Source organism: Pollachius pollachius (assembly GCF_949987615.1).
Source record: "Pollachius pollachius genome assembly, chromosome: 9".
NCBI classification, from domain to species: Eukaryota; Metazoa; Chordata; class Actinopteri; order Gadiformes; family Gadidae; genus Pollachius; species Pollachius pollachius.
This window is the reverse complement of record NC_136942.1, coordinates 5,896,311-5,912,807: the sequence shown is the minus strand read 5'-3', so window position 1 is coordinate 5,912,807 and position 16,497 is coordinate 5,896,311. Positions and strand designations below refer to the sequence as shown.

Below are 16,497 nucleotides of genomic sequence, written 5' to 3'. Positions count from 1 at the left end.
CTAAAAACATACACACACATAAACACACAAGCATGCACACACATATGCACACAAACACACACACATACTCACACACACTCTTGAGAATGCTCCTGGATTGAGGGTCTAATGCGTGGGGTCAGCTAGTGCCTACTTGATGGTAGAAGGCTTTGCAGGGAATCCCTGAAGACTTTGTTGACCAATCACATGATCACTTGTAAAACCTCATGTCAAGTCGACACACATGTGTTCTTCAGCTAAAATTTCAGGAGGATCTATTGTCAATCCTCAGAAAAAGCCTGTTGGTTAAGCCAGGACAATGCACGATAGAAGTGTTCACACCCTGGGGATGAGTTAAAGGCTTTTTAATGCTAAATGGGAGAGCTGACATTAGCATGATACGATACGTGACCTGGTTTGTTGGTTTGTGGTGGAAGTCCCTTTCTACACAGACCATGTCAATGAAAGAAGGTCATGATCGTGGAGGGATTCTACGCCTCTGAACACATGTGATGACTGGGATTTTATATACCCAATGACTTAATAGTTGCTATATAGTGACCTGTGTTTGGACAGATAGCTGACCATCTCTCTCTCTCTCTCTCTCTCTCTCTCTCTTTCTCTCCTTCTCCCTCCCTCCCTCCCCCTCTGTCGCTCTCTCTCTCTCTGTCTGTCTCTCTTTCTCCCTCTCTCTCCCCCCCCCCCACCCCTCTCTCACTCTCTCTCTCTCTCTCTCTCTCTCTCTCTCTGTTCCCCCCCCAGGCTGACCTGAGTGCCAATCTGCAGGACGACAGCAGCTTCTTCTACGGTGTGTCCAGTCAGTACGAGGGCACAGAGAACATGGTCATCACCTCCTCCACTAAGGTGTGCTCCTTCGGGAAGCAGGTGGTGGAGAAGGTGGAGGTGAGCCATCCAGGGAACATGGTGTACAATGGGTGTTGATACCTCCCACGCACAAACACACGCACACACACACACACACACGCACACACACAGCAGGTCTGGATGAGTTTGGGTTCAGTGCCTTGCTCAGAGACAACTCTGTAGTTATCCATTATCCAATACTCATGACTACCTGCAAATGTTTTGTAATAAAATCATCAAGAACTTTAACAATGCTTGGCCAAAGCTGAATTTAAATTGTTATAATTCATTCTGTAGGCACATTTCAAGGGGTTAGTTTTCCAAATATTGTACAATCCGTGAAAAACAAACTGTCAAATCTGTGACAATTGCCCAACTGTTGCAGTGACGTATGAGAACATGATGACCGCAGCCATTCTGCTTTGATGACTAATTGTTTCCACATCACCTCTGATTATAATAGATAACCAAGAAACACATGGGTGTGTGTGTATTACACATTCAGAGGTCACTGCCTCTGAATGTACAGAGAGCATGACCTCTGAACCCCACCATAATCATCAACCCCCCAAAACAATGAATCGGCCTAGGTGGTGATATAAGATATATTCAAAACGTCTTGCTGGTCACAGATTTTCAACCTCCAAATCACATTTATAATGCTCTCTTCCCCCTCCCTTACCAACTGTAATGGATTGTACAATATCATAAAGATAAACACACGTCATATATGCACACACTAACACACACATATGCCTTGAAGCCATCTGTTTTTGTACTAGCCACGAAATGAGAATTAGTGATTTGATTATTTGATTATGGTTGTCACTATAAATATGTGTATTGCTCTATCTGGTGTCCCAGATACCGCATTCGGTAAAATTATATTATATTTCACCTATTACAGATTATAAAATGGACGTACATACATTGTTTGCGTATTCAATTGAGTTTCGGTGCTATGTATTATTTTTCTGTTTCTGAGATAATTGAATTCATGTTTGATTCAGTATTAATGTATGCTTTGATATATTAAGTTATAATGCAGAGGTAGGTAGGTGGATGGCCAGACAGACAGGCAAGCAGACAGACAGACAGGTAGATAGACAAGCAGATAAACAGGTAGTTTGACAGACAGATACATAGATAGGCAGACACAAAGTTGGACAGTAACCTCTCGCAAAAAGAGCAGTATAAGCGACGCAATTCAAGAACAAGCTAACAACACGACGATGTCTGTGTGTTATGCGTGTGTTTTCCAGACGGAGTATGCTCGCTTCGAGGGGGGTCGCTATGTGTTCAGAATCCACCGCTCGCCGCTGTGTGAATACATGATCAACTTCATCCACAAGCTCAAGCACCTCCCCGAGAAGTACATGATGAACAGTGTCCTGGAGAACTTCACCATCCTTCAGGTAAAACATCTGGCCTCATCCCCCATCTGGACCCAGAACCTAAAGTCCAGCTCCAGTGACACAGCTAGTAGCTGTTATTTTTATGACGCAGGTATGGTAGTGTAACAAGAGAATTTATGTAATTAGTGAAAAGTAGCAACTGACTTGGCAAAAGTTTGAGGAGAGACACTACATTTACGTAATCTATATTTGGTGCCATCTCCAGAATTTGAAAGTTTAGGCAGGAAAATTGGATCCCCAATGTCCACAGTCTACCCTTGAGCAAGACACCTAACCCCTCATGTATCTGAAAGGATCTCCGAAATAGTAAACGAAACCAGACTACAACAATGCACGGGACCATTTCTAATGGTTTATGAATGAAACAAGTAAACAGCCAATGAAATGTTTCCCATTCCGCTAAAACCCTCTCCAAAGGTTCTCTCTGTATTCCGCTGTTGGCACGGTCTTCTTTAGTGTAAATGTATTTCTACGTTTTTTAATGCGACGGTGTGTACACGCCACGAGGCTCAACGGCCGGGAAGTGTGTCACCATGGCAACAGAGTGCTCCTCAGGCCCCGGGGTTCAGAGACACCGGTGTCCCTTCCACCAGCGGCTGCATTCCAGGCGGCCGGGGGGACAATGGACATATTGATGCCCACGCAGACGCTAACATCTCTGGGCGGCATTAGCCGTCCTCACCGGGCAGATCCAGCTCCTATTAGCTCATATATACAGTGTTACACACACATACACATACACACACACACACAAACGCAAGTGCACACACACACACACACACACACACACACACACATGCACACAAGCACGGACACGCACATACACATACACATTGTTCTGTTAGAGAAAAATTCCAAGGACCTGAAATGAATAAAGCACTTCTCAAGCATTTCATTTTATTCTAGAAAATGTATGCAATGGGATCACCAAGATATCATGGTCATGTTTCATTTTCTAGACCTACTTGATCTGTCCAGAGAGTTGCGTGAATGAGTCTCTTCAGTCTTTCCCCGAACAAAAATGTCATACTGTCCCCCTACGACCATCTCCAACTACACACCTGTCCATAAGCTGTGAGATAATGAGTGTTGTTGGTTTAGTCTTTCCCTGAACAGAAATGTCCAACTGTCTCCCCTGCAGGTGGTGACTAACAGAGACACACATCTGTCCAGGAAGCTGTCTGAATCAGTCAATGACTTTGCTAAGTCTTTTCAGTCTTTCCCTGAACTGAAACGTCCCCACTGTGTCCCCTACAGGTGGTGACCAACAGAGACACCCTGGAAACGTTGTTGTGTGTGGCGTACGTCTTCGAGGTGTCCACGAGCGAGCACGGGGCACAGCATCACATCTACAGGCTGGTCAAAGACTGACCGGCCTGGAAAAAAAACATGGACTATTTTCTCACTTGGTAAACTGTTACTAAACAAACGTGTACGATGAGACTGTCTACACATCAGGAAAACACTGGTTCAGAGGCCCCGAAGGCCAAACGAGAAGGGACGGCTCACGTCGGAGGAAGAAGACTGAAGAAGGAATAAACTGTGGACTTTTGTTTGAAGGCTTTGTTTTGTCGAGTCGTTGTTAAGAAAAATTAACGTTAAAGAGGACTATGATCTACTGTGGTTTCTGAATTATAGGAGCCGAACTGCATGTAAAACTTGACGGTGGGATTTTTTCCTCCTTATTATAACTGTGCTTGTTTTGATTTGTGTTTTTCTTTCACACGGACCCGTGCGCGTTGGTTGATATGGCTCCGTGAAGAGTTGAGTTGTCTGATGTCGACATCTAGTGGCTGTAAGAGGAACGGCAGGAAAAGAGAACTAAAAGGGACTGAGGGTTTGCCATCTGCATAAAAAAACAGTTTGCTATTTGGTGCCACATTCTGTGCCACATTTTGGTGTCATTTGTGACAAATATTGATGTGCCATGCCACTTCAAACTAATGACAAAATTGTCAAACTGTTCCCTGTACTGTCTTGTATTGTTCCTATTTCTGTTTGTTGAAAACAAAACAAAAGGCATAGCCTATGACTGCAGAAATCTCTGTGGCTGCACCATGCCCTGAAGAAATGCGCTACTTCGTTACTTAACCCTCATCTGTTTCTTGGTTTTGAACTTTAAATGTGAATTGTAGTACAATAAGTGGTTTTGGCTTCATTTGTGCACAATAATATCTCCTTGAATTGTCAATCCAGAACTACAGAAGGCTCATCTTTATTGCGTGCAGAGTATGGCCCCTTGAAGTGATAGACTGCATTCACATTGGGTGTAGGGCTACACAATGAAGAAATACAATATTAACAATAAACACAAAAGGGAAATATAAACTAGGCCTATTGCTTAACCTACCCAACAAACCCAAATATTTACAAAACGAATTAGCCAATGATCTGTTTATAACCGTCATATATAAAATAATAAACAATATCAGCCATTAAATTCATCAGGATTTAAGCCTCTAATCCGCGTTATACGAGAACACCGTGTGTCATGTTCAAACAATAAATACCTCAACTATCAAAAAATGCATGACTCATAAGCCATCGACAGAGTTAACGCTTTCATAATCATCTGAAAACAAGAGGATTTCACTCCAACTCTCTTTCAAGCGGAGTTTAGAGCTGCACGAGGGCCTCAACACCTGCAACCGCGTCTGTCTCCACCTCCCTCCAGTCGTAAAACGACACACCTTTACTGTCCTGGCTCAGGACACCCACCACACACACACACACACGCACGCACGCACGCGCACGCACGCACGCACACACACACACAAACACACACACACACACACACACACACACACACACACACACACACACACCTGATTATAATGACTGACAACCCAAAAAGCCCCTACATTCCCCCCCCGGCATGCGAACCTGCCGTTCCGATCGTAATTCGACATGGTTTGAGGAGACTCCACATCATGAAGGTACAGTGCGGTGTGCTGACACTACTCAGTCTGGTGTGTAGCGCCGAGGCGTCCAGGTGTTCGCCGACCTCTTATTATAAGAACTGCTGGATCCGCCGCTTCCCGGGTGTCTTTATCGACGTGGAGGAGTCCCAGAGGCGAGGCGCGCAGCTGCTGCAGAGCTACCGGGAGGACTCCGCTCTCGTGTGCAGCCGCACCTGCTGCCTCACCAGGAACTGTAAGTCGTTGTATGTTTTACTTAAGTCTCTTTAAAGTATTTATTCCGGAATTAATAAATGCAATGCATACAAGGTTATATATGCCGGAACTGTTGCCTATAGGAATTGTAAGTTGTTTTATGTTTCACTCAAGAAACTTTTAAGTAGGCTATTCATTTTGGAATTCCTAAAGGCGATACATTTATTAAAGGTTGCATGTTTTCGTTGCATCCATTGGTAAATCCACCAACCAACGAAACATTATATTTTAAAACGTTGTATTATTTTGAACGTTATATTTTTTGCATATTAGGTCTATTGGACTTAATGTGTGGCTATCAGGTGTATTGCACCTGTAAGCAGGTGCCTCACGCGATGACTTAGACTTCCGTCTTTTTGTGTCTGTAGTTTCCTGCAATCTGGCAATATTTCAGTATGACACCGTTCAAGAGAACGCAAATTGTTACCACCTGCACTGCCCGACACTGGAAAGCTGCATACTTACCCACAGAGGCAACGTGGTGCTCTACAACATCACCAAGGGTGAGTCTGGAGCCTGTACTGGAATTAAATGAATGCTAAGCAATAATCTAGAAAATGAAAGTGTTGCTGAATCTGATTTGCTGATTCAACAAAAAATTAAAAATTAAAAATATACAATTGTGGCCTACATTCCGCATCGTAAAAAAAGAGAATATAGCCTACTTTTTTTTCCCCCGAATTATTAAAATAAAGAGAAGATTGGAATATTGAACCTGAACATTTGAATGACTAATGTTCCATGTCTTAGGCGTTGACCCTGGAATGACTAATGTTCCATGTCTTAGGCGTTGACCCTGACCTGTTGGTATTTGGGAAATATTTCACCTCAAATGTGCGTGTTTTACCGCACCTCTACACACGAATCAACGCCTCGGAGCCGCTGGCCTCGGACAAGCGGCAGTTTAACCGGCCCCCCCGTCAACCGTCCAAGCCTGTGACCCCCGCCTGGCCTGTGACCCCCGACTCGAGCAGAAGAACAGGCACCGCTTCAACAAGAACCGCTACGACAAGATCCATGGGCACCAGCAGTGCAAACACACCTCGGAGCTCCATTCAACCAACAACCTCTCAAACCACTTTGCCCTCCCCCACAGACCTGTCCCCCCTTGGGAGTAGGCCTACCCCGGACCCCGCCGCTGATAGTCCCCAGTCCCAGGCGCACCAGTCAGTCCCAGGCACCCCTGTCGCTCCCCTGACAGCCACCATAAGAAAAACAACAACAACAACACAGATCTTATTGGACCAAACTTCTCCACAAACTGATTATAAAGAGCTTATTGCAGAAAGCCCTCGGGTCAGCAGCAGCTCCACTAAAAAAGACACCACACGCTCCATACCATACCCCACCTTCCCGACCCCACCATCCTCCCAACGCGGAACAGACACACCGGCAGCCGTGTCCGATTCATCACAAGCTACCACCATGACTTCCGCCGATACAACCTCGGCTGCTCCCCTGGCTAACGCGGAGAGCGGCAACCAGTACGCCGCGGGGAACGAGACGATAGGGGGCCCCGTCGGCCGGAACCTCACGGCGGTGGGGAACGGCGAGGGCGACGTTGTGGGGACGGAGTGGCACGTTGCGGCCCACACCCTGCTGGTGATGGGGGCCACGTGCGTGACGGTGCTGCTCAGCTGTTGCTGCACCGTGCTGGCGGTGGTCAGCTGGCGGGGCCGTCGGAAGAGAAAGGGTCGCTACCGGACCACCTGGAGGGGGAAAGGGGAGTCCATGCGTCTGATTAAGTACGTGCTCATCAGAGAGGGTTCTTGAGCGCGGGTCGAGGGAGAGGAAAGAAAAACGAAAAAGCCCCCCCCCCCCCAAAAAAAAAAAAGATGACAGATAATGGGACTGGGAGTTCATGTTTTTCGTTTCGTTTATGACCGTGTCTTAAAATGTACATTTAAATAATGTAAAATGGAATGTTATGTAAATCGTCTAGGTTTTTTCTTATTAATGTGAATGTTGCACACATTTAATAGGCCCTTTTTATTTCCCCCCAAAACTAAATGTTATCCTATACCGCATCCCTATTTAAGAGAACCCTAAAAGCACTTCTGGGCACAGGGACACAAACACAAGTAGAGGCCTTAGAGTTAATGAAAAACAGATTTATTGGAGTTGACGTTCTGAACACATTAAGCCCACAATTACAGCATAAGTATCTGGTTTCACTTGTGAACCAACGGCTCGTGACAGGACACAAAAACCAGGCGCTTCACCGCAGCGCCTCGGCATAAAATGGGCGGCGATAGATGATACACACGAAGACGTTCCGTTCTGGCCGAGCTACATTTCAATACACTTCAAAAGAGTGAGAGAGGATGTTTACGCCAAACCTTGTGGAGCGTGCCCTACACTTAAGTGCAGTGATGGGCGCTCCCAAGCAAGAAATGCGATGGAAGGCGATCCAAGGGTTGTCGCACGCGTTTGGAGAAGCTCTCCGGGCTTTTAAAAAGTAGGTGTCGAGTGATGGTGTGGTGTGGTGGGTCGCAGTTTGCCGTCCAGCACATTTGGTTTTTTTAAATGTCCTGGAAATCGCACGGACCGCAGAGCAAAGCTGTTTCAAGAAGGAGAGAGGGGAGAGGTAGTGGGGATAGAAGGGGATGGATGGGGGGGGGGGCTGGATATTTAGCAGAACTGTCACTGAATGATTTCCCTCTCTTGGATGCGGGCCCCCTCTCTCTCTCTCTCTCTTCCCCACTGAAGGTGAGGAGGAGAGAAGAACTGGAACGGAGTCAGGGATATGGATGTTGACCGAAGAATAACTTGATCGCATTTACCATTACTGAAAAAAGTAAAAAGTTCCACTATCAACCACACGATATTTGTATTTGTTGGCCACTGACGCTGAAAGAGTGAACGACAATAGAGTCCTGTCCAGGAGACCACGGGAGTCTCAAACAATATCAGAATGTTTGTTTTCAAGCCTCGAGGAGTAACCCCATGCTCCAAGTGCCATTGCGGTGCTCTGCTTGTGCTCCAACGTCCCTGGGTGCCCTGCCTCCCCGTGTGTGTGTGTGTGTGTGTGTGTGTGTGTGTGTGTGTGTGTGTGTGTGTGTGTGTGTGTGTGTGGTGGGATGGATTGAGGGGAGTGGAGGGCTGGGCGCCGGTCGGAGATAGGAACCACACACTACAGACTGAGCAGCTTCTTCACGGCCTCTCTGTAGCGGAGGGTGGCGTCCTCGCTCTCCCCCTCGTTCTTCAGCCGGGTGACTGAGTCCCGGTACTGCTGTACCTCGGGCCGGCCCAGCAGCTCCTCCCTTGGGGGCGCCTGGCCCTCCCCCTCGCCCTCCCCCGGGCCGGGCGCGGTCATGCGGGCCAGCGTGTCCAGGACGTTCTGCTGCGAGGCGCTGTCCTCCCAGATGTACTCGCGGCGGTCTGCCCTCGTCATCTCAGACTCCCACGCCTCTGTTTTCTGAGACCACGGGATAAGAGAAGATTAAGTGAAGATAAGTGAATGTTAGACATAATCCCATGATGGATTAATGCATTTTAAGTTTTAAGTCACATGGCTCGATACATTTACCGCATGTATGGATCTCCTGTACACACACCTGCCCAATTTTGGGCACGGATGGGATTCCCCTGAACCTGTAATGATTTCATGAACACTTCCCGGCTTCCAGTTCCACCATGTTTGTAGTTTAGTGGGTTGCGTTGGCCTGTCCAATGCTGGACAGCGAATATTATCACTTGCTAGTTACAACACAGATTTATGTTCAGATACCTGATTACTAGGGACTAAAACCTATTATTTAGGAGCTTTCTTTCAAGAAGTACAACATCGTCAGCATTGAACTTAAGAGGGGGTTTCTCGCTAGTCGGCGGACTAAGAATGCTCACTTATTATTTCTCATTGGGCCTTGAAGATTCCAACATATTTTGGTGGAGTCCAACTGATCCACATGATCGCTATGGGAACCCGAGGGAGAATCCTGTTGGCCGCACCATGGCCGTCGCTCATCCCAGTCTTTTGAAGCTTCCCTCAGACAGATAGTGTTTCTCCGTACTACCATTGCACCCCAATCTGCCATCACAATCTGTGGGTACAACAATAGTCCCCACTGTTGAGCGGCTTAAAGCTCCATAGCGATCCGGCCTGATCCGTCTTGCTCTCCAGGGCCCTGATGGATGCTAATGGCCCTCATCACGGCTTTACATGTCTAATCCATACGGTGTTCAGTGTGGACATCCCAGACCCGGTCGGGCTGTGGCAACCTCCACCGTCTTTACTGGAGACAATGGAGCGAGATGCCCAATCCATACCTCAGTCATAGTAATAGCATGCGGCAGAATTCGCTGTAAATCACTTTGGATAATAGCGTCTAATAAAATGTCTTAATAATTTATGACTAAATAATAGTAAATAGTCAACTCCATGCCGGTAACACTGGGCCAACCAACCTGAAAGCATAGCTTCATCATTGGAATGAAAAGTAACGGCCAATGATTACCTCTATACACTCTCAATGGGAAGGTAATGAGAAACTGCATAAACGGCATTCAATTCCCTACAAAAACGTTCTTGCCAGTCTGGGCTAAATTCTACAAGAACAATTCAATAATAATGAAGTGCTGACAGGCCTGACACGGGCACGTACCCGCACGCCAAACTGCCTGGCGACAGACAGCCACCTGCTTTCTCCATTATTAAAAACGAGCATGCGCTGTGTCCACATTCCTGCCGTTATGTCTCACTCTGCTCACTCCTGATTCACATTATGAATGCCCCCCCCCCCCCCCCAGAGAACCCTAACCCGGCCCACTCGGGTCGGACGCCCGACCTCCCGACCACCTGAGTGACAGAAGGCCCGGATAACCACACAGTGGAATTAGCAAAGCACGTTTTTCTCTCACCTTCCCGGTGTGTCCGCCTGTCCTTGAGTAGGTATAGAAAAAATAAAGTAAGAGTAAACCTTAGCTGCTGACAATGGCCCTCTTTGTGGGCTAGCGTTTCAGCCTCAACAGTGCAGCACTCTGCAGCCTTTCACAGGCCCGTCGGCCGCCACTGTGCCTTCCGTTGTGCGTCCTAAAGGGCATCGGCCGGTGCTCAGCTTCCCAGCAAATGGCCTCTTTGCAGGAGACTAAAACATGACCAGAAGAGCTCCAGAAGGCAGTGGTCGGAACAACAGGCAGGGGGGGGGGGTCCTTGGTGGCGTTGGCTGGCTGAATGTGAATGGGTGTCGGAGTCAACATCTGATAGGGGGATCCCGGGTGTTTTGGTACTCTGTGTGGAAATGTCATGAGTCCAAGTACAATACTGCCCAACTTGTGATACATCCTGATGGGATTACACATGGGCATTTCAACCATCTTCACAGGCATATTCTGCCTATTTAATGTTAGCCATCTACTGTTGCTACTATTTACCAAGCAGAGACTTTTATCTAAAGCGGCTTGGGATTTGTATCAGAGGTCATTAAACAGCAGGGATGAGGTTTGAACCTATAACCGTTTGGCTAGTGGTCAAACACACCCCTGAACACTAGTCCATCCTGACAATAATATTTTAACTCTGCATGCCTGCATAACACAACTTTATGATTTTTGAGGGGGAATTGTTTATGTGGAACTGAAGATAGCCCTTTGTATGACTTGCTGGGGGGGTCCGCAACGGCACTGCCAGGTATGTTTTCCCAAACCATCAGTGGAAACCTCTAGATCAGGGGTCACCAAAAAAAACAAATCTGCCTTTAGTTCTATATTATTATTAATGATTAATGATACTAATCTATGTGAAGACACTGATCATGTTAATGATTTCTCACAATAATTATCAGCAATGACTTAAAAAAGGTGGGAAAGAGTTGTTCAAGAATGAGTTGTGCTATGTTTAAAACAGGCTTGAGGGCGCCTCATATGTTCCTTGCGAGCACCCTGGTGCCCGCGGACGCTGTGTTGGTGACCCCTGCCCTAGATAGACGTCTAGATCTAGTGTAGATTCAACATCAGGAGGAGAGTGAACTGGGCATGGATAATCAAGGTCGTGGTTGATCCCATTGTGCACTGGTTAGCCCTGATCAGGTCTGAGTCAGGGGTTGGGATGAGATGCAAGTCACATTTGGATGGTATTGTTTTTGCGCAAATTTGAAGGACAACCGTGCTCCGCAGTCCTGTTATGCGTTTGTTTTCAAGGCCTAAGTCAGAGATTCCAACACCAAATGTACCAGGTATTGGAGAGCCTCCAGCAGATTAACAGCTGTGTTGGCATGCACCACTGCTCGTAGAAGGACCTAGTTTAAGAACACTCTCATGGACCTTACCCATGCTTCATGGTAGAGAACGGTCAGCAGGTACATGGCATAGTCAGTATTCTGCTGTTTCAACGGGCAGCTGGAGAAGAAAGAAGGAACAATGTCAAAAAAGACATTGCTGTATTTTATGATTTAATATTGATTGAGCTTCGGTCTTCATGCACATGCACAGGCACACACACACACACACACACACACACACCCACACAAACTCTACCTGTCTGTTGTGATGGTCATGATGTCTGTGTCTTTACAGTATCTGTCCCCAAGAAGTTTGAGCATCTTCTCTCGTGCATGTTCGTCTAAGTTCAGACTGGAAAGCCTGACCTGGAAGGAAAAGTATGATATTATAGAACCATACAAGTACAAAAAGAAAGCATTTAATGATTTTCCATAAACAGCGTGCGATGCATAGTGGGTGCATTCAAGCAGACCTTTGATTGTAAAGTAATCCTTTAAGAATTGTCAATCCATTTGATGTATATTTGTATATCAGGCTTTGCGTGTTAAAATCCCTTTCCTTCTCAGAGATGAAAAAACTACATCAGATCAGTTCCTAGTAAAGAGAATAGATTGAAACCACAAGATTAAAATGTTTGAATGCTTGTTTCATTGTGTTTCATTTATCTAAACGCCATACATCTAGGACTAATCCGAAATAGTTCGGAAATAGTTAATTAAGGTTTGAATTTCACAAAGCATGTGCAACTGCAGTCATTCAATTTGTTACATTAGTGGTCCATCCAACCACGTCAAAATATGTATTTGGGCATTTATTGTGCCCCTAGTGGTGAAGGTTTGACTCATTTTGCACACATGCCCCTCCGAAAGATTCACACCCAACCCACGAAAAATCTGAATACAATTAACAGCATCAGTCTACTCTATAGGTAAGTCAAACGGTCCAAGTACATACTAAATTGTACTGAATCGAAAATTTCAAATTTCACCGCAACTATAAGTCTATATCATATCTATAAACATTTCCCAAAAGCCCATAAGCATCACACACATAAAGAAGCACACCATTCAAGGGGAGGTCAATCTATTTTGGTTGCAAGTCAAGCCCCTGTTGGACACTGGGGGATTATTTACTCTACAATCTTTCCTTGATTCCGATTAATCCACAGGGATTTATGTCTGAATAACTCCTACCTACAAACATCTAAATTAATGCAGAGAATAAGTGGACCAGATGGTTTGTGATTAGTGCAGGATATCTTTTATGTTTATATATTTTGTTAGGATAGGACATTGTGAAGATTGTTCATGCAGGCTCATGCTAGAGTGAGATGAAAGCCCTAACAATATAACAAATCAAAAATTCAACATAGATAATATTTGTTCTAAGTGATTAAAAACGAATGTGGAAACATAATAACCTCAGAAATTGTAATGCATAATAATAACATAATAAAAAATAAATGGAGCAATTTAAAAAACTTTGAAGTGGGTAATCTTTTTGAGACCACAACACACTTGCAGAAGCTTAGAGACATCGCAGCTGTCTAAGCAGACGGCATGCCTGATAAAAAGGTCACAGAGACATAATGTTGGATTGCATTTTGATTCTCCCTCAAAATCCCTGTACCCATTTTCATACATTCTTTCTCGACTCCAGTTCTGGGCTCACATCGGGGTTGTGCCAGACGTAGCAAAGGATAAAGAAAATGTATTGTCTATGTATCCATCCATAGCTAGGATCACGCAACCAATGACAGTGGGCTTGTTTCATGTATATTCTGTAATACTCTAATATACAATAAGCACTCAAGTTGAGACCAACATAGTAGAGAAAGCTCCTATTCTTAAACCCACAAATGGACTTAGCAAAGACAGTGGGACATTATACACGCAGGATTATGATATTCCATCCTGTGCTCCTCCAAAAATGATCCTCAACTTATCAGAGGCTGATGTATTTCCAACCCCCACAGAGAGATTTTGGATTTTGACTTTGATTTATTAGGATCCCCATTAGCAACACACCGGAGTGAGAGCTAGTCTTCCTGGGGTCCGAAAAATAAAATATAGACAACAGACAATCACTTGTTTGACATTATGTCAAACAAACATAAAAATAGACAAATAACAAACAACAATAATAAACAACAGTATGATTAAAAAAAACATCAGAATTACAAATATAACAGAAGTAAAAATGATATGAAAGCTACTAAAGAAATGTAAACATTAAAAATGTGTATACATTATACATGGACCAGATTTTTTTTGCATACTTTTGAAAGTTGCATTTGCAATTTATGCTAGAACGCATGTTTTTTGGTAGTTCATTCCATCATGAAATTGATCTGTAAATGATCGTGTTTTTGAGTAAATTGGTGGAGAAAGGCGGGGGGGGAGGAGCTCACCTGGAGAGTGACGACGCGGGCGGCGGGGTTCCTGACGGAGGGCCCGGCGGAGACGTAGTCCGTGGTCTCTATCCGGATGGGGAGGTGCTTGTCTAGGTCGGCATCGGAGTCCAGGCCAGCGGGCCACTCGGTGCAGAACGCTGATGGAAGAAAACTAAATGTCAACCGATTTCCCCTCGGGATGAATGCAGTGCCCATCTAATCTAATAAGTAAACGGGCAAACACTCATATAGGGAAAAACACGCTTTGAAGGGAGGCTTACGTTTCAAGGCTTCACAGTGCTTCTTAATGGCGGCCGGTGTCAAGTGAAGGAAGTTTGGTATCTAAACAGAAGTATAAGAACAGGGGAACCCATTGTTAGTTAAACATCTGTGAAACGCATCGTTGATATATTGGTTGATTGATTCTACATGACAGCGTATCTATCGACATGCATGTCTCAGCAAAACTTACTTCTACCCAACACATTTCCTCATGTATTTTTTATGACTTAGTAGCACTTGTATATATTGGTTATATATTATATTACAATATTATTTATTCATTTATAATGAGTAACAAAGCTGATACTTCTAGCTATCATTTCTACCACAAGATACATAAAGGAGTTCCCACAAGATACATAAATAAGCACAAAAGAAAAAAATCCTATGGGCTTAAATAAGGATGCAAAGCACTTTAAGTAATCTTTTAAGCCCTGTGGGGTAGAGAGAGAAAATTAAATCTCAAATGTTTTGCCTGACCCCCCCTCTTTTCCTGCTGTCGCTACCCATGGAAGGTACAACCTCCGCGCGACCTGAGGTCAAATAGCACAGCTGCTCCAGACACTCACAGAGACTGGGCCACATCGAGGGACAGGTGATGGCCAACAACGACACTCAACAACCAAATAAACTACAAACATGGTGGAGTTGAACTTGGAAGTGATCATAGAGACTTCTGACAGAACAGAGACGGAGGACAACCGTGTGTGTTTAGAAAATCATATGCAGGTTTGCTTTCAAGCACAACTGAATACAGATATGTAATTCAGTTGATATATTTAATGAATTGATGTATAATGCAACCAAGTTGATGTATTAACTTATCTCAATCTAAATCATATGTCCAGTCATTCAACATTGCGAAGAAACAACATATTAAGCCTCATTGCCGTCTAGACTTTATGCTGAATATTCGATCCAATGTCAGAGTGGATAAAGAGACATATAATCTATAAAGGATTCATAGATTGCCTCTAATCTGAGGATGAGTGAGAAACAGTCATAGAGTTAATCACTCGCTACCCTCCTAGAGAGATGTATCTATATCCAATGCATACTGCTGGAAACTCTTATCCATGTATACACGAAGGGAATGAGCTGATTACAAACATCAACAAAGCCTCACAAAGCATGGTCTTGATTTTACAGAATTTGCAATATAATACATTGACCTTTATAAGCCCCATGTCACCACTTCAGGGATGACCCACTGACCTTTATCAGCTCCAGGTTGCCTCTCTTCTCTGAGGGAACTCCCCCCTTCACCGGGTAGCCCATACGGACAGGCAGGGGGACAGAGCCCGGTCTGAACGACGCTGCGGACGGGTACACCGCAGACCAGTCCTGCTGGCTGTCCATCTTCTCTGTTCTGGGCTCCCCTGGCTAAACGACACAGGATCACACATAGACTCAGTACACGCAGTCGGCATGAAATACGAACTCGTTGTCAGTAAATCTCATAGTCTATATATACAAATTGCTTTTTTGCGAGGTGCACCATTGATTCTGTAATTATCTGATTATCTGATGACTATAACAACATGGTTTAGGAATTGTACAGATATCTGACTCACCTCTCGTCTGGGTCGCCTTACAAAAGCTCCTCGACCCCCTCGGTCAGGTCCGCCTTGAACAACAAACACACAGTATTTACACTTGGAGAAAATGACCGATGAACTGTACTGAAGCAACAGCTTGTACTACATAGTAAGACAGAAGACATGACAGCACAGGGACCAGGCACCAGGGTGCGAGGCGGAGGTTAGGAGACGTGACATCATTAAAAATAATCTTTCATCAAACGTCACCTTTATTTCCAGTAAAATTTGATGTAGAGAGTGCCGTGGCATATGTCGCCCTGTTTAATGATGCATATTGTCCAAAACCAGGGCCATTTATTCGACCTAGGGACAGGCATATCTTGGTCGTGTGAGCCGCCATGTTTTTCCAATGATAACGGTAAGCGAAGAGGTCCAAAACTCAAACTGTTTGTTTAGCTTAGGAAGCGCCCCCTCCAGGTACGGACGGGAAGTGCGATATTTGAACAGGTGATAGAACCAGACTCTGATGGACTCCCAGATGAAGTCCTGACTTTCATTTACGTTGTACGACATAAACCAAAAATACAAGGTAAATGCTACCCAAAAACAATCGAATTAAATAGAGATACTGA

At 44.9% G+C, this 16,497-nt stretch overlaps 3 protein-coding genes across 3 annotated transcripts in view; 2 read left to right on the top strand and 1 right to left on the bottom strand.

Moving 5' to 3' along the window:
* The window catches only part of tead4 (TEA domain transcription factor 4), a gene marked incomplete at its 5' end in the record, with an annotated part of 6,873 nt that extends 2,567 nt beyond the window's left edge, over positions 1-4,306 (top strand). Inside the window, 3 exon segments of the mRNA XM_079742779.1 lie at positions 742-882; positions 2,106-2,258; positions 3,516-4,306. Coding sequence (XP_079598905.1) covers positions 742-882; positions 2,106-2,258; positions 3,516-3,629 — 408 coding nt within the window.
* Positions 4,307-5,133: 827 nt separating this feature from the next.
* mansc4 (MANSC domain containing 4) lies at positions 5,134-7,204 on the top strand (the record flags this gene model as incomplete). Its single annotated transcript, XM_079743836.1, is given in 4 exon segments — positions 5,134-5,178; positions 5,180-5,411; positions 5,800-5,934; positions 6,219-7,204. Coding segments are annotated over 4 exon segments (1,398 nt in total).
* Positions 7,205-7,588: 384 nt separating this feature from the next.
* mrps35 (mitochondrial ribosomal protein S35) lies at positions 7,589-16,267 on the bottom strand. The gene is made up of 8 exons (XM_079742963.1): positions 16,133-16,267; positions 15,899-15,951; positions 15,540-15,707; positions 14,324-14,384; positions 14,061-14,200; positions 11,906-12,015; positions 11,698-11,767; positions 7,589-8,849 (listed from the first exon to the last, which is right to left on the bottom strand). The coding sequence occupies exons 1-8, from the start codon at positions 16,263-16,265 to the stop codon at positions 8,565-8,567; spliced, it is 1,020 nt and encodes a 339-aa protein (XP_079599089.1). The 5' UTR covers positions 16,266-16,267; the 3' UTR covers positions 7,589-8,564.
* Positions 16,268-16,497: the final 230 nt, after the last annotated feature.